General features: G+C 47.1%; 11 protein-coding genes across 11 annotated transcripts; 5 read left to right on the top strand and 6 right to left on the bottom strand.

Annotated features, from left to right (window-relative positions):
• Positions 1 to 3,055: 3,055 nt before the first annotated feature.
• BHQ10_006213 (uncharacterized protein) lies at positions 3,056 to 4,645 on the top strand (the record flags this gene model as incomplete). The annotated part of the gene is made up of 2 exons (XM_040878775.1): positions 3,056 to 3,320; positions 3,372 to 4,645. The coding sequence occupies 2 exons, from the start codon at positions 3,056 to 3,058 to the stop codon at positions 4,643 to 4,645; spliced, it is 1,539 nt and encodes a 512-aa protein (XP_040734717.1).
• Positions 4,646 to 5,685: 1,040 nt separating this feature from the next.
• BHQ10_006212 (uncharacterized protein) lies at positions 5,686 to 7,575 on the bottom strand (the record flags this gene model as incomplete). The annotated part of the gene is made up of 1 exon (XM_040878774.1): positions 5,686 to 7,575. The coding sequence occupies one exon, from the start codon at positions 7,573 to 7,575 to the stop codon at positions 5,686 to 5,688; it is 1,890 nt and encodes a 629-aa protein (XP_040734716.1).
• Positions 7,576 to 8,176: 601 nt separating this feature from the next.
• Positions 8,177 to 12,232, bottom strand: BHQ10_006211 (uncharacterized protein; the record flags this gene model as incomplete). Its single annotated transcript, XM_040878773.1, has 3 exons — positions 8,177 to 8,363; positions 8,425 to 8,591; positions 8,645 to 12,232. 3 exons carry the CDS (start codon positions 12,230 to 12,232, stop codon positions 8,177 to 8,179), a joined length of 3,942 nt encoding a protein of 1,313 aa, XP_040734715.1.
• Positions 12,233 to 13,542: 1,310 nt separating this feature from the next.
• On the top strand, positions 13,543 to 14,566 carry BHQ10_006210 (uncharacterized protein; the record flags this gene model as incomplete). Its single annotated transcript, XM_040878772.1, has 3 exons — positions 13,543 to 13,682; positions 13,736 to 14,382; positions 14,445 to 14,566. The coding sequence occupies 3 exons, from the start codon at positions 13,543 to 13,545 to the stop codon at positions 14,564 to 14,566; spliced, it is 909 nt and encodes a 302-aa protein (XP_040734714.1).
• A 325-nt stretch (positions 14,567 to 14,891) lies between these two features.
• Positions 14,892 to 15,573, bottom strand: BHQ10_006209 (uncharacterized protein; the record flags this gene model as incomplete). Its single annotated transcript, XM_040878770.1, has 3 exons — positions 14,892 to 15,034; positions 15,115 to 15,475; positions 15,553 to 15,573. 3 exons carry the CDS (start codon positions 15,571 to 15,573, stop codon positions 14,892 to 14,894), a joined length of 525 nt encoding a protein of 174 aa, XP_040734713.1.
• Positions 15,574 to 15,978: 405 nt separating this feature from the next.
• BHQ10_006208 (uncharacterized protein) lies at positions 15,979 to 16,669 on the top strand (the record flags this gene model as incomplete). The annotated part of the gene is made up of 4 exons (XM_040878769.1): positions 15,979 to 16,024; positions 16,101 to 16,123; positions 16,246 to 16,317; positions 16,379 to 16,669. 4 exons carry the CDS (start codon positions 15,979 to 15,981, stop codon positions 16,667 to 16,669), a joined length of 432 nt encoding a protein of 143 aa, XP_040734712.1.
• A 508-nt stretch (positions 16,670 to 17,177) lies between these two features.
• On the bottom strand, positions 17,178 to 18,557 carry BHQ10_006207 (uncharacterized protein; the record flags this gene model as incomplete). Its single annotated transcript, XM_040878768.1, has 1 exon — positions 17,178 to 18,557. The coding sequence occupies one exon, from the start codon at positions 18,555 to 18,557 to the stop codon at positions 17,178 to 17,180; it is 1,380 nt and encodes a 459-aa protein (XP_040734711.1).
• A 453-nt stretch (positions 18,558 to 19,010) lies between these two features.
• BHQ10_006206 (uncharacterized protein) lies at positions 19,011 to 19,883 on the bottom strand (the record flags this gene model as incomplete). Its single annotated transcript, XM_040878767.1, has 4 exons — positions 19,011 to 19,378; positions 19,441 to 19,555; positions 19,614 to 19,767; positions 19,834 to 19,883. 4 exons carry the CDS (start codon positions 19,881 to 19,883, stop codon positions 19,011 to 19,013), a joined length of 687 nt encoding a protein of 228 aa, XP_040734710.1.
• Positions 19,884 to 20,657: 774 nt separating this feature from the next.
• BHQ10_006205 (uncharacterized protein) lies at positions 20,658 to 22,056 on the top strand (the record flags this gene model as incomplete). The annotated part of the gene is made up of 3 exons (XM_040878766.1): positions 20,658 to 21,011; positions 21,064 to 21,715; positions 21,935 to 22,056. 3 exons carry the CDS (start codon positions 20,658 to 20,660, stop codon positions 22,054 to 22,056), a joined length of 1,128 nt encoding a protein of 375 aa, XP_040734709.1.
• Positions 22,057 to 22,360: 304 nt separating this feature from the next.
• Positions 22,361 to 22,992, bottom strand: BHQ10_006204 (uncharacterized protein; the record flags this gene model as incomplete). The annotated part of the gene is made up of 4 exons (XM_040878765.1): positions 22,361 to 22,512; positions 22,571 to 22,731; positions 22,787 to 22,859; positions 22,923 to 22,992. 4 exons carry the CDS (start codon positions 22,990 to 22,992, stop codon positions 22,361 to 22,363), a joined length of 456 nt encoding a protein of 151 aa, XP_040734708.1.
• A 479-nt stretch (positions 22,993 to 23,471) lies between these two features.
• BHQ10_006203 (uncharacterized protein) lies at positions 23,472 to 25,449 on the top strand (the record flags this gene model as incomplete). The annotated part of the gene is made up of 6 exons (XM_040878764.1): positions 23,472 to 23,533; positions 24,127 to 24,173; positions 24,238 to 24,386; positions 24,444 to 25,046; positions 25,099 to 25,230; positions 25,294 to 25,449. 6 exons carry the CDS (start codon positions 23,472 to 23,474, stop codon positions 25,447 to 25,449), a joined length of 1,149 nt encoding a protein of 382 aa, XP_040734707.1.
• Positions 25,450 to 25,818: the final 369 nt, after the last annotated feature.

The raw sequence follows: 25,818 nt of genomic DNA, 5'->3' as shown, positions 1-25,818 counted from the left end.
TGGAGTTATGACGCTCGAAACCGAACAGCGCTGGTGGAAAAGAGTATCCGGTTATGGCGATCGTTGCCGGTCGTTCTTAATGGTCCTGGTTGGATCTAAGGTTGGAGCCACATTCAAATTGAATTTTGAGGGTTTTCAAAATGTTCGCTTGAGCGCGCCAAGTCCTTGTGCTTATCTTATCGCCGCTGCTTAGTCATATATGCACGCATAAATTATTTCCTCTCCCGAGTCTCAAGGACTTCGGACCTGGCATATTTTTGTTTGAACGCATTCTGAGGTGAAAGATTATATGTCTGCTATTTAGTGTCTATTGCAGGTGATACCTCGCACCTTTACGGCACTCGGAAACTCCCAGATCGAAATCCGTGACCTTCTCGAAAAGACTATGCTAATTGACATATTGGTGGTTCAAGGACGATTTAGTATGCAATTTGCGGCGTGTCGTGCTCTAGACTCTATATAAAGATATCCAGAGGTCAGGTCATCTGTACATTGTACGATTTGCCATGTGCGCATAGAGGTGTGATAAGAACCTCGGACCCTCGTCATGGACAATAACAGCCACCGATTTGCTTACGCCAGTAGGCCGCTGGGCCTAACTTGAGACGCGTTCTTCCAAAAGTCTGTCAAGTACCGCTCAGAGAATTTGTTAATTCTTTATATACAGGTAAGTCGCATATATTTTCCAGGTTCATGCGGGAATGTTGTGAGCGAGTGTTTGACGGTCGCTGGCCCGTCAAGAGACCAGTTCCTGCCCTGATCATCAAGGGAGATGACGGACTCCTTGAACGCATTTCTCCGTACCTCATCTCGTGTATACTCTGTGAGACCATGTCGGCAATGTCATCCAAGGGAACATTTGAGCGAACCGCCGTCACAAACCGCCCAAAGAACCTTTCGTCTTGAGCTCTGATCATCTCGAGGATAGAAAAGTATAGCTCCCTATACCCTTCAAGTTCAGAGACGGTTCGTTTCACAGCGATTTTGCGTCTCATATCTGCCGCCTCATCGAAAATACATTCGGATCCAGCTCGCCTACATGCATTGCACGGTGAAGGTCGTCCACTGCACTATTGACAGAAATTGACATTAGCGCTGATGGTTGCTAATGAATATGGCGTCAAGTATTGTGAAAACATCGTAGCTTCCTGCGCTCACCGACCCACAGCGCTTCAATGCCTACTTGCAAGGTGTCAAAAGTCCAATCTTACCTTTCGTTTGGCGTGTTTACAGGCTGAGCATGCCGTAGAAGTCTTTTTAGTCTGCCGCGTAGAGTCCGACCGTGCGGGTTCCGAGGGGACTAAGACATCATTTGCATGGGGATTATCAAAATCACCCTTTGGAAGTATCTGTCGAGGAAAAGTCGACATTGTGCACGATTTTATGCATGGAGAGACAACAGTAGTCTAGAATAGACTTTCATTCATGTATCTGACAGAAAGCAAGACTTAAGTGCAAGTGGTTCATGAAAATGCCTGTCAAGGGATGCGAGAGGAAGCCGGGACATTCGCCATATACAAAGGGTTTTCTAGGCCATTACGGTTTGGCTGCGTGTCATAGTGCAAGACATGAACTGTTCCAAGATTATGGGCAAATAAGCCCCATGAAAAGAGACCAATATGAGGGGCTCAAAGTCCACTCGTTCACCGTATTAATTGATGTTGGGTATGATAACAAGTTTATGTCAGCCCAGTCATTATTCATCATCATCAAAATTCATCGAATTCTTCCTCCGCTTGAATCTATTCAATGTCTACAATAGAACGTCTGTTGTCTGCGTCAAACGAAGAGGTTATTGCAAGTCCCGCCATTTCATGCGTCAGGCTGGCGTAGTCCGAGAGGCGATCGCTGAACACCCCATGAGACTGCCTGGATTTCTAGCCCCCGAAACATCCTGTCGGGTCTGACAGGTTATTTCTGTGGATCACTCTCTCATTTTCATACCTGGTTCGCTTGGCCAACTTTCCAATTCAGTCGACGATGTGGCCTTGAAAAACTTGCAGATCCTGCTCGAGCACCTTGGTTTAGTGTACTTTGCGTGGTCCCTTCCTGCCAATCACGTTTGGTGAAGCGATACAGAGTTGGGCAGGATGTTCAGTCGAGCTGTCTCTTTGACCAATGTGGAGATACATCACTACTCAGGTACATATACGAGGACATATCAGGTCAAGCTGTATCCGGATTGCTCAAGTGTTCTGCATGCGTATCATGACCGTGCTACTCATCATCTGACCACCTTCACATTCTTTTACCGACCAGTATATCTTGGAGAAAATGGGACCGAAACGCTCGCCACGGGAGCAAGAAAAGTATCCGACTTTACAAACAAGTGCCGTGATGGTTCAACACTTTTCTACCGGCTGTTAAGTCCGGATTCCCACACATGTATATGGAGCGACACCCTTGGCGAATTGCCTGTCGTGTAAATGATCTTCCCAGCAAGTTTTGCGCCGGAAAATTGATCGTCTTGTACCAGGCAAGTTCATCTCGCGCGTGACGTCAAGCGTGCGCGCCGGCTAAACAGCTTCCGGATTAAGCAGAATAGAGCATTATCCTCGGAGTCTGAAAAGATACAGTGATTACTGAGAATCAGTCTAGAGTTTCGGTATAAATTTATCATCCGCCTTTTCAGCCTAATACGCTTGAAGAGATAGGTTTGAGGTCATATGTCAAGGTGATCTTACATAGATCTTACTAGCAGCTGCTCTGATTGGTCAATTACGACATGGCTGCCATCGTGGCGCGTCTGCTGTGGGGTAGTCATGTGATCGGTGGATTGTAAGGAACATTGTTGTTCCGTAAATCGACTAATGTGTACGTGGCAGGCGGTGGATAACAGCAGAATAGCATGAATTGACACTTACCTTTATTGACTCCGAAGTCTGCGAAACATACGGCGGTTTTACAAGCACCTTTTCATTGTTCATCTGCGCATATTCGCTCAGCCAACTTACAGAAAGCACTGCTGGTAGATTTGGAACTGGGCGTTATCTTCATATCGACTCCTATCTAGGTCACCAGCGAGTTGGTAGTCAACTTGCGACCTCGCGACAAAATGTCCAAGACAAAGGAAACCCGCCCTGCTGAGGGTTTCCACCAGGAATATATCGCGTCGCTTCGATACCGAAATGACCTTCCGCCCCCAGAGATGCCTCCAAAATTCTTGGACATACCTCATGAAGGACTGCAGCGATTCTTAGCTTCTGGCTATGCTTCGAACATGGCTCGGCGAGAGGAGCCAGGTGTTGATGTTGATGCTGAGGGTGGCATGCCAATTGATCTGGTTGGAATACCAGGTCTTCATTTGGGTGATGAAAGTGGTATGTTTCAACTACTTAGTACGCTTTTGCAACGTTCTGACATCTGCTTAGCTATTCTGATGCCGGAAAATCCACCACCACCTGACCCTCGCGACCTACCATTCCTAGTCTCGCTTGATCAACTCAAAAATCCGGCTGTGAAGAATGTCAACGTCAGCTTTCTTCGTCGTACTCAATACATTGCCGTGGAACAACGAGGCCCTGGTGGCTTCAAACCTGCGGCTGGAAGAGTCAAACCACGTGCGTCAGAAAAGACCAAGCTGGCCAACGATGATCCCGTATACATCAAGAAATACCTCATGAAAGGTTTTGATATCGCATATCCGCAAAGTAAACATACTGGGGAGGATACTGCTGAGCGAATCAAAGGACATACACCACAGAAACCTGAGATAGATGCATGGGCACACCCTGTTCACCCGGATAACCCGAAACTCAAGCCCGTTGGATTTTTCCCAGTTTTACCGGACTTGCAGGGATACCCAGATCCAGGTGGCTTCGTTCAATTCAAGTTCGATAAACCCCCTTTGTTGCCAGCTGCAGGAAAACGCGACGATAGAATTGATGTCGGTCTGTTGTACCCATCAGCGCCACCTGAGCATGTCCTCGAGGAACACAGCGCAAAGGCTCAATTGCACAAAAATAACCCTGCACTTTACAAGGATCCCGGACCAATTCCATGGGACTACGACTTGTTTGTTCCGGAGAAGAAGGGTTCCGCGAACAAGATCAAGAAAAACCTCGACCTTCTCAATAACGACAGGGATGATGAGGATTTGTACACACACGATGATGGAGACAGCAAGTTCCATCGTTACGACAGACTACGAACATATTCTACGAAGGCTCAACAGCTGAACTCGGAGCAGAAACAGCGCGACATCGCTTTGACACTATTCGACCCTGCCAAAGCCTCATCAAGCCAAGCTACTGATAGCGGCATAAAGGCTGCCTATTATTACCCAATTCTCGGCAAGATGCGACTCGCTCCTGAACGAGCTCGCAAAATCGCAAAGGCGGGATTGGCCCGTAGCCACGGTGAATCATCTGGCCGAGAAGACCAAGCTGATCAGATCCACGTTACTGTCCGTGACCCTGATGAAGCTGAGATCTACAAGCGAAGTCTTCATCGGGGCAATGTGGACCCTGAGTTTAAGAAGAATTTACCCCCTCCTCCGGCACAGTTGGAAGAGGAGGAAGAGAACGAGGTTGGAAACACACAAGTCAGCGCAGATGCCGATGCCGACGCAGAAGCCGATGAAGATCTCGCAGAGTATAATTCGAGACCTGGACGAGAAGATCGGTCAGATGAAGAATCGGAGTGATCTTTCAATTTCCATCACAGTCACATAGAACTTCTTTGTAATAAAGCATGCGACGGCGTCTTTTCCTGGGCTTTTTTTCCGCTTCTCTCTTCCATTCCATATAATCTTGTTTCAAATTTCGAAAAGCCGATCATACACTACAGGGGACTTCGAGACCCGTCTTGTGTTTACTCAATCACTGTAATTTAATCCGATTTAGAGGGCAACTAGCCTGTTTCTCAACGAATCAAACAGACAAACTTCCATAAACATCGAAGTCGAGAACTGCTCATTTCATACTAGATGAAATTATAGGAATACAATCCGTTTGGCGGACTGTTTTTCGCTCCAATCATTAACAATCAGCTGAACTAGTGGTTTGTTCGGTAACTGTTTTGAAGTGACTACAAGCCTTTGATTTCTATAAATGAAATATAATATTTAGGTACAGATGAGTACAGGTAGGGATTCCATGCCCAGTTGTAACAACCCAGGAAGCCCTGTGTAAATCACTGTCGACAAAACAAGTCTTGTCAGAGAGGAGAGTATGTACAAAGTAAATTCTTAGTCGATCTAAGCCATATCAACCCGATTCAATGCGTTGTATAGTCAAGGATTCTATCAACGGTCGTCAAATGCTTCATTCACTTCGTGGCGTTTTTTGTCCTCTTCTTTCGCCTCATTTTCCCTGGTTGACATTTTTGATCAACTGGGGTTGCGGTGGCTGTAAATCGCAATTGATATTGCTCAATGAGCCAGAAGAACTCGACTTTCCAGGTCAGCGAAGTATGCCTCTTCTCCTCCTCGCGGCCTGCCCCAACCTTCTCAAATGCAGCACATGCGTCATTTGATTCATCACTCGTACTGTCAATACGAGCATCGTTATTCCAACAATGATCGTCTGCGGCACATATGTCATTGCAGTGTGTGTATCGTTCTCAAACCGTCTCGTCGCTAAAGATTCACGTACCGGGACGTCGCCAAACGAAGCCGAAAAGGGAACGGTGGACGAGGATGAAGTAGAGTAGGTAAATGTATACCGCTGACCGATGAAAATAATACTAAAAAGGCTGATCAAGAGAAAGGGGATGAGGAGTCACAGTATGGTGCAGGAGGAGGTTGATATTGACCTGGTGATTGATGAGCTTAACGTCTTTGTTAGATGAGAAGGAAACGTACCATCCACTATCTTCAAGCATATCCGGCCATGTCGCTGCAACTTTGAGTCGTTCGCGCACACTAGTCAAGGGTATGATTTTGTATGCCTCTTCGTCCGGTATGGGTAGAACATTCGCAAACCAATACGGGAAGATGGCTGGGTCTGTAGGCGGTTGACCAAACACCCTATTGACTCTTTCACGCACCGCCGGCGCAGAGTTTGTGCGTTGCTTTTCGAGAAAGTCCATACAGATCTGCATCAGCTGTGGAGTCGATAGTGCGTTGAGTGGCGAGCTATCTGCCGTTTGATTATTTCGGCTCGCCGCTGCTGCTAATTCACGTGCTTCTAGGATTTCCTCCTCTGCGAGACTGATGTCATCGACGCGCTGCGTGTGAGCGCGATAATATCCATCTAGCATTCCATAACGAAGTACTTTAAATTTATGTGTCCCCACAGCAGTCAACATTATCCTACCATCAGGCAAAAAGTCCCTCCATTCGATTCTAACAGCCGTTCCGAATTGCATAAATGGCTCCGGCGGATGATCTGGATGCGCCTGCGCCGCTAGATCATGATAAAGGTTATGAATGACCATACCAAACTTACTATTTCCATAATCTAGTGCGCGACGGATCATAAGGCGATAACGCGGCTCAAAGATGTGAAGATATGTTGGTGTTGATGGGAACGCTAGCGTACAGACAAATAGAGGTATTTCGTCATCATCGTATGTTCCATCTTCCTCGATGGCTTCCTTCCGAGCTTTGATTTCGTCGGTGTAGAAGGCGTCTAGCAAACAACGTAGAACAGCGTGAACTGGATCGGACCCCTCACGGAAGGAGATGTACATCTTTTTCCGACAGAGAGGGCAGAGGTTGGAGTTATCTCTGATGCGGTTCGCGCATTCGTAACAGAAACTATGGCCGCAGGGAGATATGCAAGGATCGTACATCAGGCTGTAGCATACTTGACAGTCGAGTTCGTCTCTGATTGCGGTTTTGAGCTGTTCATATATGAATTCATCGAGTTTGGTACTTGAGTCATCGTTAAGTAATTCTTTTTCTGGGTCATTGATGGTCGTGATTTCCTCGTAGATGACATCTTTCGCATCGTAGGGTAGACCCCCTTCCCGAGCCAGCAGGTATGTACCCAAGTAGCGACCAGCGCGTAAGGTAGCTTTATGTACCTGTTTCGTAGGGTATATCATCGCTTCGTTACTCTCTGTTTTGTTTTCAACGACTTCCTCAGCAGCAAGCGTCGTTGTATTCCACCGCACACACACATCAGTACCAGCCCACTGCCGCTGTCCATCCTCGTAATCTTTCACCACCTTCTCAAAAACATCCAGAATTCTTCCCAAGACAACATCAACCCCACAATCATCCAGCGCATGTTCAGCCGGGATCTGCTCATTCCCACATCCTTTATCCTTCCAAGGACACACGAACCCTTCCTCCCTTCGGCCTTCACTACTACCATTAATACTTCCCTGCAAATACGAAATCCCTTCCCTTCGCTTCAACGGCGGCAGACAAGAACGGCAGATCGTCTTTCCACAGGGAAGACGAAAGGGGATTCGCAGTGGTAGCGAGCAAAGCGGGCATTGGAACAGATGTATCAGAGTATGCGGTTCAATCCGGGACGAATCTTTTGCGAAATTACTGCCAGCACTGTCATCAGTCGTAGGTGTAGCATTATCCTGAGTATCTGATGAATCTACTGATTCATTTCCATCGTCGGGATTGCTGCTGGATGGATAGAGATCTCGCTCGTTGTATGGAGTCATCGACATCGTTGGCGGTGATGGTGATGACGATGATGCCCCACCCCGAGGATGGAATGGTGAGATGTACAGATCGAGCGGATTCGTTTCATGTGTGAGTGAATATGTTATGAAGCGATGACGAGATGTTGGCAATCATTTTTTATTGAGTGCGACAGAGTGGTCTGAATGTGCGCGCTCGTCTGGTATGTGATCATGGGAGTTGGGGTCTGGCGATGGTGGAGGATGTTGATGATGAAGTTGGGTCCGATAAGCGCCGCCGGCAGTGGATGGAGATCGATTGACGCAAGACCGAAGATCTTATCTTATCTGATCGGACACGACATGTGATCTCCTTCTACTTTGTATGACTTCCAATGTTACGGACCTTCGAAGGAATGTTAATTTTCTACGCCGTGTCAATCATTCCATTCCAATCGTTACACTCGGATAAATTATGCATGCAGCCACCATGCAAGCCCTATGCCCAAAAAAGCAAGCACATATAATCCTTCAAATGCGACAAACATGCGAATACTGAAGACATGGACCGAAATGCTTCCTGGGTATACAAATATATACAAGAAGAAATAAACGAAATGCGAAAAAGAGTTTTGTTTCATAGGTAGTACTACGAATCTGACTCGGAATACGAGTCCTCGTCCTCTTCGAGAACCACCCGTCTCATGACGCTCTTATCAAACAAATCCAAAGCAAATCGGCGGGCAGGTAATCTGAAATGGTGGCTTTCGAGGATGGTCAGTGTCTTTTGGAAGAGTTCAACTTGGCGGAATTGTTCGGGGTGTTTGGCTTTGATGCTATATTCGACGCGTTAGAGGTCTGACTACATGCATTATTGTTCGGAAAGAAGAAACATACCCGTGCAGGTCGTTGGCTGATCGCTTGGACAAGACAGTATTGCCCATGTCGACGATCAGCTTCAAGATGCGCTGGTTTATGGGATCAGTGTCGGTCGCTGCAGTCTTGAATATTTCTTGTGAAAGACGCTTGAGTTCCTGGTCACGTTTGTGGGGGACGAATGATAACTAAAAGTATTTTAGCAGATTGATAGAAAGCAAACCGAGGGGAAGCTTCATACGTGATACAACTTCTCCAAACGTCGCGGAAGACACAGTCCCAGCGAACCACCACGCTCGTCAACAGCAGCATCCCAACCCGCCTCATAGACCATTTCCAACCCATGCTGGCTGCGTGATATGAGGCCCAGAACAAAGAAGGCGGTACCTCTCATCGTGATCACATCAGCACGCTCGGCAATATTGACAATATCCTGCACGATTTCTGTCTCCTCCAAAAAAGGAGCACCAAGTTCCATCGAGCCGACATTTCCTACTGCCCACAAACACCCTTTCACTTTCAACAGGGCCTCGGGGTCTTCTTCGCTCAGATCGAAATCGCGAATAGTACTGGCAAATTCAAGAAAATGGCCGGATTGCTCAAGCAATTTGCAGCCCTCGGACGTACGGGCTAGTTCGCGGTAGAAGTGCGGTGGTACAACGCCAATGTCTTGCATCTCAACAATGTCGTCGGGTGCAAATGATGATGTCTGTCGTCGAGGATGGTCGACGTAAGCGCGTGAAAGTGAAGCTTCGACAAGTGCAACGTAAGCATCGTTTCTGCCAAGGAACCAGTCATCCATCTCTTGCGTGATATAGTCGAGGCCATCTAGGTAGTGATAACCGACGGAAGTTGAAAGAAATCGAAGAAGAAGTGGAGCTCCGATTTCTCCAAGATGATCGAGTGACGGCCGACATTTGACAACGTATTCTAGATACTCTCGCTGATTGCAAGCCTCCTCTAAAATCTTCACGGCGATCTCGCAGACGGAAACATCGGGATCGTATAACTGGGTTACAAGCATTCTGACAACCCAGACAACATTGTTGACTGCTAGATGATGACCGACGGCATATTTGCGCAGCAGCTTGGTTGCGAAGAGTCGAATTTCTTTGCTGCCTGCAGTGAGCGCTTTGGATAGAAGCACCCTAAGATGACTTTCTAGAGTGAAATCCATGTTTCCAAGAAGAGCCTGAATGAGATCAGCCCGGTCTTTCAGCTCGATTATATGATAGAACATGTTAGTCATATGCCATCGTTCCATCATCGATAGACCCTTGGTATCACTACTCAGGACGCCTAGTAAGGCAAAATAGCCACCACTCAACGTACTTCCCATCTGTTCCTTAGAAAAGAGAGGCGAGGCTGAGGTGAGACCACTCATTCTGTCAACCTGAGCAAGACATTCTGCAATCTGACGGAGTAGTTTGTTTTCAGCGAGGTACTTGATTCCTTCTGGAGTTTGCATCAAAGTACGCAACAAGGCACAACCTGTTCGAACATAACGTTGGTTTGGCTTTGTGTTTGGTATCATGCAGAACCTATATTTGAATGGTCGATAGAACCCAATCAAGCGCTTCATGAATTTCGAGCCCTTGATGGCTTCTTCGAGTCTTTTTGGATTTGTTAGTGGACCTTCGATAATGCGAAGTATCAGATCCCATTTCCATTTGACATAATTGACATGATTCAAGACTTGTGTCTCAAGAATATGATTTCTAAACGAGGCTTCGTCCATTGCGGGATTGAGCCTATTCTTCGCTGGTTCCCCAGATAAAAGGGAAGCAGAGATATCTTCGTCAACAACAGCATATCTTCCCGATGTGGTTGTAAGGGAACCAGACCGCGCCAAAATTCGATTGATGCTTTCAATCTGGTAGATAGTCGAGGTCGATATTTCGTGGTTCTCAACGTCATATTTGACGGCTGCCGGCAGTAGAGAAGGGAGAACCTGAAGACTGAAGCTGACGGATCGTGGGAGGGAGTGCTGAGCTAGTTTCAGCACTTCTGTAAGAAGCAGAGTGGCCTTTCGCTTTAAAGATTGGTTATCCTCCACTTCGATGAGGCCGGATAGAGCTTTGACTAAGTCAGCCTCAAGCAAAGTCGCCAGAACCAGGGCCGAGAAATGTGCGGTCAGGTCGAATCTGTTCTTATCGTTTTCCTGATAGACACGCAACTGCTTGCTATCTGAATCTGATCGAAGATTGGTGACTCTGCCATATGTCGTCAGACGTCTGCCGGCGAGGAAAGATGAAGACCAGGAGGGAGGTTTGATTTGAAGCGCATCAAATAGCAGCTCCAGTATGAGGTCCCTGGCGGTAGGATCAGGGTAATTGAGTGATTCCAACAACGATGAAAGTGGCTTGGACTTATCGCGTGCAAGTACAAGCAAGCCGGGCCAGGTCTTAAGCATGGCCGAAATCGCCTTTGCCGAGGATTTAAGACGCCCTGAGCGAACCGTGTCCGAGAATGAGTCGGTGAATGGAGTGAGGACTGCCTCAAGTTCTCGACCACCGTGAAGATATTGTCGCCTATGTGGAGTGTCCATAATGTGTAGAAAGCTTCCTATTAGACTTTCAGAAGCGCTGAATGTCCCTTCCGCTAGGGCATCGTGAAGCGGTCCGATTCCCCCAGCATATGCAATCAAGCCTGGATCTTTGATCAGAATCTCAGCCAAGGTCATGATGGATATATTTCGTAACCTATCCTCATGGTGCTCCGCAACAGAAACGATAGCTCGAACCACTGCTCTCGAAATCTCATGCACACCGTCTTTAACATCAAGAAAAGCTCTAACAAATTTCAGGGCCTGTTCTCTCTCGATACTCGCTTTGCTCTCCTTAACCAGAGATAAGGTGACTAATTCATCTGTATGTAGACGGCGAATCGTTCTGATGGAAGCTCTATCTGCTATAGCATAGCGGGTCAAGCGGTACCCAGCCGCTACTACTTCCCTGCTATCACTCAAAAGCATCATTTGAACTCGCTGCCCAAATACTGACCACTCGAGGTCGTATTTCAACGTTGGATGACGCTTGAACAATTCGACCAAACTATTCGCTCTTTCAATGTAGTAATCTGGTGCCATTCCTTCCAACTCCAAAGCCTGTAATGTCTCTGCTAGAACGTAGGTCGGTGACTCCGTTTCTCCATCTGCCCCCTCCATGTCGTCGTCCGCAGAATCTGTGGCACGGGACGGTGAACGCATCGGACTTCCACGAAACAAGGCAGACAGTCGACTGCGTTGTGGTGTTGAAGGGGTCTGTGAGCGCATCAATTCGTCCTCCAGTTCCTGCCTGAGCTCTGCAAGTTTTCTATTCGACGAACTCAGCTCCGACTCGACTCGAAGCCTTTGATCTTTAGTCTGTTTTGCGTTTTTCGTCAACAGTGCTTCTAGCATGTTCTCCGTCCCGACTTTTATTTTCATCTCCTTCGCTATCCTATCCCGTATGGCAGCCTGGCGTTGTTCGGTCGTATCGACGACTGGCTCGTCTTCCTCCATGGTATTTGGCAGTCGAGGAAATGGGGATACAGCATCCTGGCGTGGAGTCACACTTCGAGAATTCTGAATGCTCTTCAACTCCAGACTGAAACTCCCCGGTTGCGCTGATGGTGCCAGTGAAGCTCCACCGCGAGTACTGATAGAGCTGCTCCCACCAGAGGCGGAGCGCCCAGCACGGGTTGACCGTGAAGCGGCATCGTTCCAGCTGGCTGCTGGTGTAGTGGCTCCTCCATCGTCATGACTCCTGGAGACTGGCCTGCCGTCAGCGCCAAGTGCTCGAGACTGAGTTGGTGTCGCCGAGTTCCCGGTATTGTACGCAGACGCCATGGGTTCCCTCCATATGATGGTCGCAACGCGTATCACCTGGCAACGACGGAGCGAAAATTCGGAGAGGGTCGCATCGATGGCTCGTTTTCTTAGCGGGGGGTTCAAGTGTATTTGAGGATGGCAGCGGACATCTAGTGCTTTTGGCTGTTTGGACTAGCACGAGCTGAATCTCGGGGAAATGACAGATCGATTAAACACTAAACATAAATACAAGCGGTCCCATTGCTAAGGGCAGTAGCGAAAGAAACAGAAGAGGATCAATTATAGTAGAGACGAGTCTGCATTGACAAGCCAGAATGGGCAGTGGCTTTGGTTGTTGTGGCATGTGAGGTCTGAGGTATCCCGCAACGCTTCTCCAGATCATCAGCCTCAGGCACTGACATAAATAGTCTTGGCATTCCTCCGCTGCTTCCCCTTGTTCCAACTTTCAACTCTATCCGCTGGTACAATTGTATAAACAACTCTCTACAATTGACAATTACTGGCGAAAGCGATATCTGTATATTAGTCTCGATCACACTGTTGTCAATGCTGCTCCCTGAAACTGCCCGTTGATTGGCCGGGTTCCAAGGTCGAGCTTTATAACAGCTCCCCCAATCACTTGTGAATGCGATTGCACATAGAATCGCATAAAATAAAGATCAAAGCGCCCAGGGCCGCACGGTTGGCGCAATTCGGGACAAGAAACAGGCGTTCCAGTTGTCAAAGAGGCGGGGATAACTCGAGCATCACAAAGATCATACGATGTTGTCTGAAATATGCGCCTCCGACTTTGGCATTATAACAGCCAAGATATAGTTAATATATCTTCAATATGTTGTCAATGATCCCGGCCGTCGCCGCGGAGCTAAGCCAGTGTTTGCCAAAGTATGAATCAGTTCAAGCTATCGGATCGCGGGCTCAGGAATTAAGAATAAGAAGCGGCGCCGGCCTAGCCATTCGCGTTTGGCGGGTGTCGGAGCTGGCCGATTGGGTCGATTAGATAGATATCGCTTCATTGATTATTTAACATTTATACACCCATGCCAGTCGTTCTTGCTTGAATGTTCTTTGTGAATATTACAGCAGATCTCGAAATCAGAAACATACCCTGATTCTAAAACAAAAGTAAGTTGTGCAATCCCTTATCTCCACGCCTATCGTCATATCTTGATACGGAGGCAATCGCAAGATAAGCCGCATTCAGGGTTTCCTATGCTTCATCCAAGCTTCTACTCGATCTATCCTGGCCATATAGCTAATATTTGACTACCAGCACCTTTTCACTATTTCTGAGTATCCTAAATCATTTCACGAAAGCCTACCACAAAATGTCTACGAAGCTTGCTGCTGCCCGCTACGGCAAGGACAATGTCCGTGTCTACAAGGTCCACCGCGATGAAAAGACCGGCTTCCAGACCGTGGTTGAGATGACCGTCTGCTGCCTTTTGGAGGGCGACATTGACGTTTCGTACGCTTTCCACCCTATCTATTGATCTTGTACACGCGACTAATTATCTACAGCTACACCAAAGCCGACAACAGCGTCGTCGTCGCTACAGACTCCATCAAAAACACAATCTTTATCCTCGCCAAACAACACCCCGTCACAACACCCGAAGTCTTTGGGTCCATCATCGGATCGCACTTCATCGAAAAATACAGCCATATCCATGCCGCCCATGTCAGCATCATCACCCACCGATGGACCCGCATGACCATCGACGGCAAGCCACACCCTCACTCCTTCCTGCGCGACGGCGCTGAAACCCGCAATGTCCAGGTTGACGTTGCCGAGGGCAAGGGCATTCAGATCGCTTCCACAATCTCGGGGTTGCACGTCCTCAAGTCCACTGGCTCACAATTCTGGGGATTCGTGCGCGACGAGTACACTACTTTACCAGAAGTCTGGGATCGTATTCTCAGCACTGAGGTCGATGCAACATGGAACTGGAAGAATTTCTCGAGCTTGGCCGAGGTACAGGCTGATTCTGCGCGGTTCGATAATGCATGGAGTGCTGCACGAGAGATTACGCTGAGCACGTTCGCAAAGGAGAACAGCGCCAGTGTGCAGGCTACCATGTACAATATGGCTGATCAGATTTTGGCTGTTGTGCCGCAGGTCGAGACGGTGGAGTACTCGTTGCCTAACAAGCATTACTTTGAAGTTGGTACGTTTCAACCCTTATATCTCCTTGAGAGTCAACTGTGACTAATATAATTTGTTCTACAGACTTGAAATGGCACAAGGGCATCAAGAACACAGGCAAGGATGCCGAAGTCTTTGCTCCCCAGTCCGGTCCCAACGGACTTATCAAGTGCACCGTAGCTCGCACTTCCAAGGCCAAGTTGTGAGCTGTCAGCTGAAACAGACATCATTTCTTTACAAGCGCTTAGAGGGTGTTTCGGGCGTTAACTTGGTACATATTTAATGTATATATCATCAATCTACTTTACTTTATTTCATTTAGAGAAAGGTCTCGTTTAATACTCCTGATATACAATGTATGAGGCACCTGATTGAAAAGTAAGATACAGGTAGATGCCACAGTAGCAAAGAGGAAAGAATAAAATGCCAAAGACTCCGTCCATGCGCTGTAGAAAAACCCAGAAAAATAAAACAAGATTTTCAAGAAAGAGAAAGATATATGGTGTACATGACAAGCAGAAGTCAGAATCATTAAGAGGCCGGAGCTGATTCTGTAGTTGTCTTGACCTTTTCGAAAACTTTTCTGATCTCGGGCAGGTGGTTCGGTCCTAGCACGCTTGTGCCACTGATCTTGATGATGTTCTTCTTGTAGGGGTGTTGGAGGCCTTCGAATGCTATGGCAGTCAGTCAGCGATTGCTCGTAATTTCCTACTGATGAATTGTCCCCAATTGACGCATCATCAGGAAAGCTTACTCTTCAACCTGGCCAATCTCTTATCCCTCAAACGGTTCTTAGGCAACATGCCCCTGACAGCCCTCTTCAAAACCTCACCACCACCCCATTTCTCAAACATCTTATCCATAGTCATGCTCTTCAAGCTACCGGGCCGCGTCGTGTGCGTATAGTACTTCTTTTGCAAACGTTTTTTACCGGTTGTATGTAAATCGTGGCATCCCACAGCAACAACGTAGTCACCGCAATCCGTGGATGGGTCGTAGATAGGTTTATGTTTGCCCATGAGATGCATTGCGATTGCGGAGGCGACGCGGCCAAGGGAACGGCCATCTGTGCCGACGTCGATATAGTGCCATGTCCTGGAATAGGCGAGACGTGTCTGAATTGTGTTAGTTGTTGCGTTCGAATTCGATAGTTGTGGTTTGGAGCTGTTGGAAGAGTTTGTTTGGTACTAACTTTTCCTAGGGTCTGCGACATGGTGCCGATGCCAGCTCTATGAGAGCAATATCCAGGTGTCCTTTATTGCAAACGAGGACAATTGACTCCCGGCGAGAACACCAGAAAATGTGGTGATATCTGTAGAGGTCTCTGTTCTTCTCACTGATGAGGTCTCCGTCGCTGCTCCGAACTTTTGGCTGGAGAACATTCTTGGCACTAAGTCACATGACTTTGGACCCCCAAAAAGGCTAGCTCACAATCGAGAAAAAGAAACCCTAAAGCGTACTAGCTGAAACACTAAGCGAAAACCCGCACTGTGTGCGAATTGCCCGTCCATCTTCAATATCGCGAGACCGAGATCAGTTTGAACGAGATCAACCAACCCTCCCTCGACGACACACACTCTCCCTTTGACTCCGGCCAAAGCCATACTATTCACCCATAATGGCTTCTACGCAGAGTGTGCAATGCTTCGGCAAGAAGAAGACTGGTATGTGCGATTCGATGAGCAAAGTGGATTTTAATGAGTGATAACAACTAACGTTAAATTTTTTATCGCAATATAGCTACCGCAGTCGCCCACACCAAGGTACGAATTGAACATCCCTCTAGCGACGATTGATTTGGTTTGGAAAATACAAGAAAAGACATGCGAATTTGGGAAGACTGGGTCGCGAAAGAACAATTACTGAGACCGCTTTTTTTTTACAGCAAGGCAAGGGCCTCATCAAGGTCAACGGCCAGCCTCTTAACCTCGTCAAGCCCGAGCAGCTCCGCTTCAAGGTACGATCGCAGACATACAAACAAGTGGGAAAGATGAGATGAAAGATTCTAATTGGATTAGGTCTACGAGCCCCTTTTGATCGTTGGCCTCGACAAGTTCGCCGGTGTCGACATCCGTGTCCGCGTCACCGGTGGTGGTCACGTCTCCCAGATCTATGCCATCCGCCAGGCTATTGCCAAGTCCATCGTCGCCTACTACCAAAAATTCGTTGACGAGCACTCCAAGAACCAGCTCAAGCAGGCTTTCCTCCAGTACGACCGCACACTCCTCGTCGCCGATTCCCGACGGGCCGAGCCCAAGAAGTTCGGTGGTCCAGGTGCTCGCGCTCGTTACCAGAAATCTTACCGTTAAACGAAGAAAACCAACAGACTCTGTTTTGTTTTTTCTTCTTCGTTTATCGTGTTTGTTACTTTCTGCTTGGAAGGGGGGCGTCTGACTTGTGTGTTCATGTGTGGAAAAAATAAGCATATTCATTTGTCATGACAGAAGAGACTTTGTTGGCCACTTGGGTTGAAAGTGTGCTTTGAATCCTAGAGATAATTGGTTTCTTTCCGACTTTACGAGTATCAACAATATTCCCGGGTTACAGACTAGAGGCTGGATGGAACCGATCATATTTTTTATTTGCGAAAAAGCGTCAAAGCTTCACTGCCATGTGCACACGACGAAAAAGGAGATGGAGAGAAATCCCGGGATACTTTTCTTTACGGCCCTTGTTTGTACGATTTCATCAGGCAGGGGTTAGTGTGGGCAACGAATATGTCAAATTTCTATATCAGATGAAAAATGGCATTTATGATTTCAAATTCTTTTTGCTTGCATTGGGTATCATATAATACATGGGACTCTAGGTTTGGAATTAGTCCATAGGTGTGTCGACCTCAGTCGTTTCTTCCACGGTTTCTCCCATATCGACAATGACAGGAGCATACTCGCCCGTCTCATCATCCTCATCAGCACCACTCATCTCCATTTCGACCTGCTCCCCATCTTCAAGCTGCAACATCCCTCGTCGCATTATAGAGTCCTTGCGTAATTCCCATCCGTATTCCGTTCGTACCCACTGCTCCAGCGCATTCATTTCTGGCCGGACTGTATCCGCTCCTTGTAATCGATGTATAGTCTGCCGGAACTCCGTCAACAGCTTCCGTAAGAAATTCCCATCGTAATCCCCGTCCATCTCGAAAAGACCGCCGTCAACATCCTCGCAATGGCGGAGCTGTAGTCGCAGGAGTTGAAGCACGTCCTTGAAGAACGGCTCTCGTTCTGTAATTGCAGTGCGACATGTCAATATCAACGATAACAGTCGTTTCCATTGTTCAAGACACGAATAATTCATAAGCGTCAGGATCATGAGAAAACAAATCTGCAACTCTCCCAAAATCTCGCCTTCGCCTTTCTTCTCATCGTTGTCCGGGAGACTATATCTGTTGACCAAATCTCCCAAAGCCCACGATCTGTCCTGCGCTGCCTCTGTTCTCTCACGCCCAACTGCACCTTCCCGCCACGTCCGTTTCAGGTCGATAGGTAGGAATTGGAGCTCTATTTCTTTTTCTTTTTGCCCGCCTCCAAACGATTTCGTCCTGACTTCTGAAGCTATTTCCGCCGTAATTCCAGGAATATTATCTGCATCTCGCGCCGCCGTACTCGCTGAATTTATACTCCAACTCGGCCTACCATCATCATCGGCGAACGGCGTACCCAATATACGCGACACGATTTCCGGCGTCACTCGATTCGTCAATTGTATCCAATCCTTGTGCACAGGCTGATCCGTAGCATCATCTTCATCGATCTCTGTATTTTCGGGAATGCCTTTGGTTTTGTAGCTGAACAATGCGCCCATCTGTCGTAATCCGCCGAGGTTGGCTTTCCAGCGCATAATCTCTAGGCGATCTTCGTCATTGTCGCCGCGCATGGGTACGAGGGTCTCTATATCTTGGTCCCATCGCCATATTCGGATTTCGGGCGGGCCGGGTGTAGCGGTACCGCTGTGTAGTATTATGCTGTTACTATTACCCGTCGAGTCTTGTGGGATATTACCGACATAGAACCATGCGCCGCAGCGTATCGAGAAACTCTCTGTTGTGCCCGTGTAGAGGAAATGCCAGCCAGGCGTCAGGTCACTAATCCCATAGAACTGTTCGGTGGATGTGAAGCTGAGAAGATCGAGGCCGACGAGAGTTTTGGCGGGGAGGCGGGGKAGGAGGATCGTGGGTGTTGGTCGAATGTTTGGCATTCTATCAATGTCTAAAGGTATGATTCAAGCTTGATGATCGGATTTCAGGGGGGATATGTATATTGTTGGTCGTGAGGAGGTAGGGAGATGATGGGTGGCGGTTGTTGTGCAGAGTTGGAGCTTTGATGTCACTGCTTCGTTTTTTTTAAGCTGGCGGAAAGAAGTGGAGACCATCAATCCGACGCCGCAATGCTCCATATCGACACAGAGCCTTAATACGTTGATATCGATGTTAATTTTACTAATTTCTTATGTTTAAACTTGAAAAGGAATGAATTCTATGTTGTCACTTGTCAAAATCCCTGGGGTGCAGAAATACTATGTATGCTCGATGTACAGAACTACGTATGAGCACAGACAGTTTTTAGGGCTTCATGAGCATACTGCCGGAGTAGGAAAATTTTATATTCTACCTGATAACAAAAAAGACATGGTCTTTTGCAGACATGGGTATTACACTTTCAGTCCGTGCGCAATTCTTCCCTGGTTCATCAAATCTCGAATTTTCTTCACACTCTCCTGCTCCTCCATCTTCGCAATCCACTCAAAATACTTGGGGTAATCCTTCTCAAGCCCCTCATTCTTTCCCACTTCCTTCAACAAGCCATATCCCACCGAAGCCCAAGTGGCAAAGGAAAGGTCTGCATAAGTACACTTGTCGCCTACAAGCCAATTACCGGGGGCAGTATTTCGGCGGAGACCGAGGTCAATGACGCCGATTACTCGGATGATCTCGTTGACGTAGCGGTCGATTGCGGATTGAATTTTTTCGGGATGGAAGCGGGCAAACCATGTTGCTTGACCGAAGTATGGGCCTTGGCCTGTATAATATATATTAGAACTAGGGTCAAGGAATATAAGGGATATAAAGAGGAAGTCATACCTGAAATCTGAAAAGCGAGCCACTGTTGGCAGAGATACTTTTCAGGAGAATCCTTGTAGGTGATCTTGCCCTCCTTGTCGTATTGGTCTATCAAAAAGAGAATAATAGCACCGGACTACGTCTTATAGTCAGCACAGTCAACCTCAAAACATGAAAGTGAAACAGCTGCTTACCTCCCAAAGTGTGACTCCCGTATTAGGATCCTTGAGCGTCGGCAGACGACCATTAGGGGTAATCTCCAAGTAGGATGGAGTTTTGGTTTCATTCAATTCTATATAGTGAATATCATAGGGAAGAGACAATTCTTCCAAGACCAGGGCTACTTTCCTGTGTGCATTAACGCGAATGTAAGTTATGCTAAGCTAGCAACGTTGGAAGTTATAGGTCACTTACCAAGGGTTTGGAGCACCCCAATGACCCCAGAGCTCGAGTGTTTGGACCATATTAAACCTGTTTGAGATAGAGGTAGAGGAGTAAAAACTGAGTCTCAAAAGAGGACGTAAATTAGTAATCTGAGCTGTTTGCAGATGTAGAGAGAGAACATTGAGTGAAAAATGACATCTGCTCAGGGGTGAGGCCCTTTATAGCCAAGTTATCCATACTTCCAACCTTGGAAGACTGGGTCCTTTGGATCGAGAACTTTTCAACAATTCGATTTCTAATATAATCTGAAAAAATCATATCAATTGAGGCGTTTGATAAGTATTGTGTAGTATTGTGGCATTTACTTGAAGATAGCGGTCCTATCAGGATGTATCTTGAGCGTCTGGATTGTTTGGAGCGCGAAACTGCTAGCGCGGATCTTTGAGAATCGGTTCTCTACGTGGGGCAAACTTCGTTCTATGTACACCGTCTTCACCGACGACTTCGGAAATTCCTGTCCTTAAAGCCGCGCGAAATGGCTAGTCATTGCATATTCGCAGATGAAAATCCTTCTCTGTCTCTGTATACAATGATTCACCTTCAGAACAAGGGGGTCTTCAGACTTCGATATGTATTCCTTGACCGGTTGCGCAACATGTCGATCTAGACGCATCAAATGCGATCGATCTTTGCCGAGCTGTCAGAAATGTATGAAATCGAATCGTATATGTATCGCTCGAACTAGATCAACTCAAAATTGCACAGAGAATACATTGTCTAGAGATACGGCGTCAAAGTCGTTATCCGCACGTATGCCTCCATGTATGCAGATTGAGGCGACTTCACATCATCGCATGCTCCAGTGGCGGAGCACGAGGCCACCTCAAATGCAGGATGCGATCGATTACTTTCTAGGCAACTTTGTTCTTAATGCCGAAAGCCCTGCTAGCCTGATTTGTAGCGGAAGTGTTGAGACATTCGATATCGTGCCCGTTGAATTGGGCCCCGGTCGAGCTGTTATCCAAGTACTTGATACGCTGACAGCCGGATTACTCGTGATTCGTGCTGCTTGTTCGCAAACGATAGAGGAACGTCAACAGCAACATGTCAAATATTGGAAAGCTATGAGCGAGTTGAGGGAAAGTCTATCATTGTACCCAACTTCGAGAGCCCTCGTTGCGCCTATATTTCTGTTTGCACTGTATGAGGTGAGTTCCAATCTCATGAATATGCCCGTTTCTTTGAGTTGATTTGGGACAGATGATTGTAAACACATCAGAGACCGACATGACCTGGCAAATCCATCTGAATGGAATGCTTGCTATGATGAAACACAATCAAAATGCAAGAGGCAGCCGGACAGCCGAAATGACAAACCTGTCAGCAGCACGACAGTTCGCAGTGGTAGAGAAGACCAGCGACATCCAGGAGTTCTTTAGCTCAAGGCCTGCAATGGACAACATTGAGAAAGCCTGGCTGCTACTCGATATTACTAAAGTCCGCCTGAAAATGCTTGTTACCATCATGGACCGCTTCCGTGCCGTTGAAGATGCCCAGAATACTACTTCTTTCAAGAAGCTCGAGGTTGAAAAGCTTCGAGTCTCAGTCAAACGTATCCAGCGAGATCTCCATCTAATTCCTAACTTGCTCCCAAAAGAGTTTCACCCCGTCAAGATACCACAAATCACAGGTTGTGATATCCCCTCAGGCCTTCCGCCGACATACATTGGCTACTACGCAGAGTCATATATAGACAGTTTTCTGTGCACGAAGTGGAATGAATATAGAGCGCTGATGCTGATAATTGGAGACTTTCTGCTGAGAACAGGCCGGTTCTTGTATTCAGGCACCACCCGGCCGAATGTAAGAGAGTCTACAGCTCTGACGCGGACGATAAGAGAAGCTGTTGAAGGTATTTGTGCGTCGGTGGCTTATTATCATGGATCTTCGAAGACAAGTAGTGCCATACGAGAACGAGGAAAGATAGATGCTGATAGTGCATGGATGCATCCTTCGATGAAGACATTGGATGCACTGAGTCTTATGTGGCCATTGCACTGCGCAATTTCGACAGAGTCCGGCGCGACAAAAGCTCAACGAGAGTGGTTGAAAGAGGTGCTAATATACATAGGTTGGAACATGCGAATACCCAAGGCCATGGCTTTGGCACACACTGGTGTACAAGAACTCACCTATTCTGAGATTTTGGCTGGTCTGATGCTGCTTGGTTCTGGCGTTTTGAGAAGCGTGTAATAGTCTGATATATCTACAAATTTTACAATATTCAGACTCCTTTTAGACTACGATCAAGTAAATCATCTCGTGAAAAGAGTATACTGAAAGAAGGTGTATTCTTATTTTTCGAGGGAGAATGTGAAGACCAGGCATGAAGCCGTTCCTCGCGTTTATTCCATCCACAATTGCTTTAGGCCGCGCACGGAGCCTAGGCTCATTCAACGAATCCAACTATAAATCATATCCAGACAGCCGTATATGTTTGTCGAATAAGAGAAAAGACAAGATCCCGCGCGCACGAAGTAAGTAAACAATTGATTGTTTACAAACGACGACCACGACGACCACCCTTGCGACGAGTAGAGTCGGAGGGGGTAGGGGTAACGTCCTCAATACGGCCGATCTTCATGCCGGAACGGGCCAAGGCACGGAGAGCGGACTGAGCACCGGGACCGGGGGTCTTGGTACCGTTACCTATTGAGATGTCAGGATCGAGTATTTTTTGTGATGATATTTTCATTTGAGAACATACCACCGGTAGCACGGATCTTGATGTGGAGAGCGTTGATGCCCAATTCCTTGCAGCGAACAGCAACGTCCTGGGCAGCAAGCATAGCAGCGTAAGGGGAGGACTCGTCACGGTCAGCCTTGACCTTCATACCACCGGTGACACGGCAGATGGTTTCGCGACCGCTGTAAACAATTAGCCTCGCTTTTCTGGTACGATTGATGTTTTGGAGATACGCACGAAAGATCGGTAACGTGGACGAAGGTATCGTTGAAAGAGGCGAAGATACGAGCAACACCGAACACGAGCTTGCCTATAAAACATTTGTTAGCGGGGATCACTATCATCAAACACGATAAGACAAAAGACAACGTACCATCTCCGGCGAGAGGGCCGAGGGAGACGTTCTCCTGAGCGGGAGCGGCTTTCTTGGTCTTAGGAGGCATTTTGTTTGTCGTTGGGTGGACTGGCAATTGTCGTGGATGGAATATGGAGAGAAAGAAGAGAAGAGGAAAAAAGAAGGTATTCAAGATGCGCCGATAAAATCGATGGTGTGCCCTAAAATTGTATCACATAATCTGATTGGTTGCTTTGTTCGAATTGCGGGAAGCGAACGCCAAGACATTTACATAAGCAGCGAAGCAAGAGCGGGCCCGAACGGAGCTTCTGTCGGGCCGAGAAAGAATTGTTAAAGTTGGATTTTCTTTGTTTTCCTTCTCTTCCTTACCACACCAGCAAAAACTCATCGTGCAAAGAATATTTCTTCGTGAGACGATTTGGTTCACTCCGAATTGGTATTTCTGTTCCCTCTCCTTTGTGAGACTCAATTGCAAGCTCAATTACCCTATCGAGTGGATGAAAGTATCCGTCTGCTGTGACTCATCTTTGAGTCTCTTGCTCTGACTGCTTATACACGACGTGAAATATGGTTCTCACCAAGGACAATGCCTCCATCGGCATAATCGGAATGGGTGACATGGGCAAGATGTATGCTCAACGACTCAGTCAAGCTGGTTGGAGGTAATGATTGTAACTCCCTCGACCCGTTTCTATCTGGTGATAGTAGATGGCCACACAAGGTAAGCTCAATTTTTTTTACTTTCTGTTTTCTCCCCTCGAATGATGACTTGAGTGCATTTGGCTCGAGTATGGCCTGGCTTTCACTGCCTCACCATTCTGGTGTTGGCGTGGGATGGTCAGGACGTCAGTGATGTAAAAAACTCGCTACCTTAATTTTTCTTTGTCTGAATTGAGACTTCCCACATCTATTATTTGTTATCGATATTTTCTTAGCAACATGCTAACTCGTCTCTCAGCCAGGTCCATATTATACCGTAGCCCTTCTAACTTCTGTGCTAACACCACTCGTGATTTTGAAGGATAAATGCCTGTGACAGACCGGATAAGTACGAATCACTGCAGGAAGAATATGCATCAGACGTATGTTCCTCTCAAAGGACCGTCCATCGTTTTGTTTTGTATTCAACAGTAAAACTTATCTATCAGTTTTCGTAGAAAGCTATCTCTATATTTCCGAATGGACACTTGGTCTCGCGAATCAGCGACTACATCATATATAGCGTAGAGGCCGCTTATATTGATAAAATAGTTGCAGAATATGGTCCCTGTACGTCGCTCAGCGTCTTGTCCTTATCTTTACTGAGCCTTTCTGACTGGATTGTTACGAATAGCAACGAAGGTTGGTGCGATTGTTGGAGGGCAGACGTCGTGCAAGTCCCCGGAACTTGCTGCCTTTGATAAACATCTCCCGTCGGACGTAGAGATTATCTCGTGTCACTCGTTACACGGTCCGAAAGTGAATACAAAGGGTCAACCATTGGTATGATGGCTCGGGTCAAGGCAGACATGCCGGATATTAACACTTTGCGTGTATTAGGTCCTCATTCAACACCGAGCATCTGATGAGAGCATGAGATTCATCGAGCGCGTCTTTGAGTCCTTCGAATCCCAATATGTCTACCTTAGCGGCGAGATGCACGACCGCATCACAGCCGATACCCAAGCTGTGACGCACGCCGCTTTCCTGAGCATGGGCACTGCATGGTACGCCAACAATCAGTTTCCCTGGGAAATCGATCGCTGGGTAGGCGGAATCGAGAACGTCAAGATCAACATCACTCTCCGCATCTATGCGAACAAATGGCACGTCTACGCCGGTCTCGCTATTCTCAATCCCGCGGCCCAGAAACAGATCAGACAATATGCAAAATCCGTCACGGAGCTTTACAAGTTGATGATCGAAGGGAAAAGAGACGAGTTAAAGACGAGGGTCAAAGAGGCTGGTGCCGCAGTCTTCAAATCGGATACCGAGGGTCAAGACCTCTTGCTGAGAGATGAGGTCCTTGATCGATTTTCGTTGTCGAATAAGGATTCGAGAGAGGAGGCACCGCCAAATAATCATCTTAGTCTTTTGGCTATTGTGGATTGTTGGTCGAAGTTAGGGATTGTGCCCTATGATCATATGATTTGCTCTACTCCTGTGAGTTTGTCTCTTTGTTAAAGCTCGGAAGTCTCGATACTGACTAGTATAGCTCTTCCGTCTCTGGCTCGGTGTCACGGAATACCTGTTCCGTAACCCAAGTCTTCTCGATGAAGTCCTTGACATTGCCATCGATGACCAGACATTCCGCTCCGATGACCTAGAGTTCACATTTGCTGCACGAGTAAGTCCCCCTCTTGCCCCTTTTCTGACCTTTTATAGGATACATAGCTGACATTATGAAAAGGCATGGTCAGATTGCGTCTCATTCGGCGACTTTGAGTCCTACCGAGACCGTTTTGAGCGTATCCAAAGCTACTTTGCGCCGAGATTCCCGGATGCAGTCAAATTGGGCAATGAGATGATGAAGACGATTCTGGAGAAGACGAGTGATCACGCTTAGAATTTTATGCCGCAGGAATCCTCGTGAAGGGTTATGATCTCAAAGACGGAAGGATTTCCTCATCGCTATGTGTTGTGAATGATACCTAGGTATGAGTATGGACAAGTATGATTTGTTGAGAATCTAGATTAGATGTTTACTCTTCAACTTTACTCATGTTGAATCAATACACGTGGGACACGCTACATCGCCCTGCTGGTTAGGAATCATATTCCTGCATTATCGAAGCTTCTATGCATATAATATTCACAAATCATGATTAGCCCGCTAGAAGAACATCAGTTGACCCTTAGAATCCACTTATACATCGTCGCGAAATGAATCTCATATAAATGCACATATCGCCCAACGCCAGTATCAAATTTATAA

Source organism: Talaromyces amestolkiae, assembly GCF_001896365.1.
Source record: "Talaromyces amestolkiae strain CIB chromosome Unknown scaffold11.1, whole genome shotgun sequence".
NCBI classification, from domain to species: domain Eukaryota; kingdom Fungi; phylum Ascomycota; class Eurotiomycetes; order Eurotiales; family Trichocomaceae; genus Talaromyces; species Talaromyces amestolkiae.
This window is presented reverse-complemented; position numbering and strand designations above follow the sequence as displayed.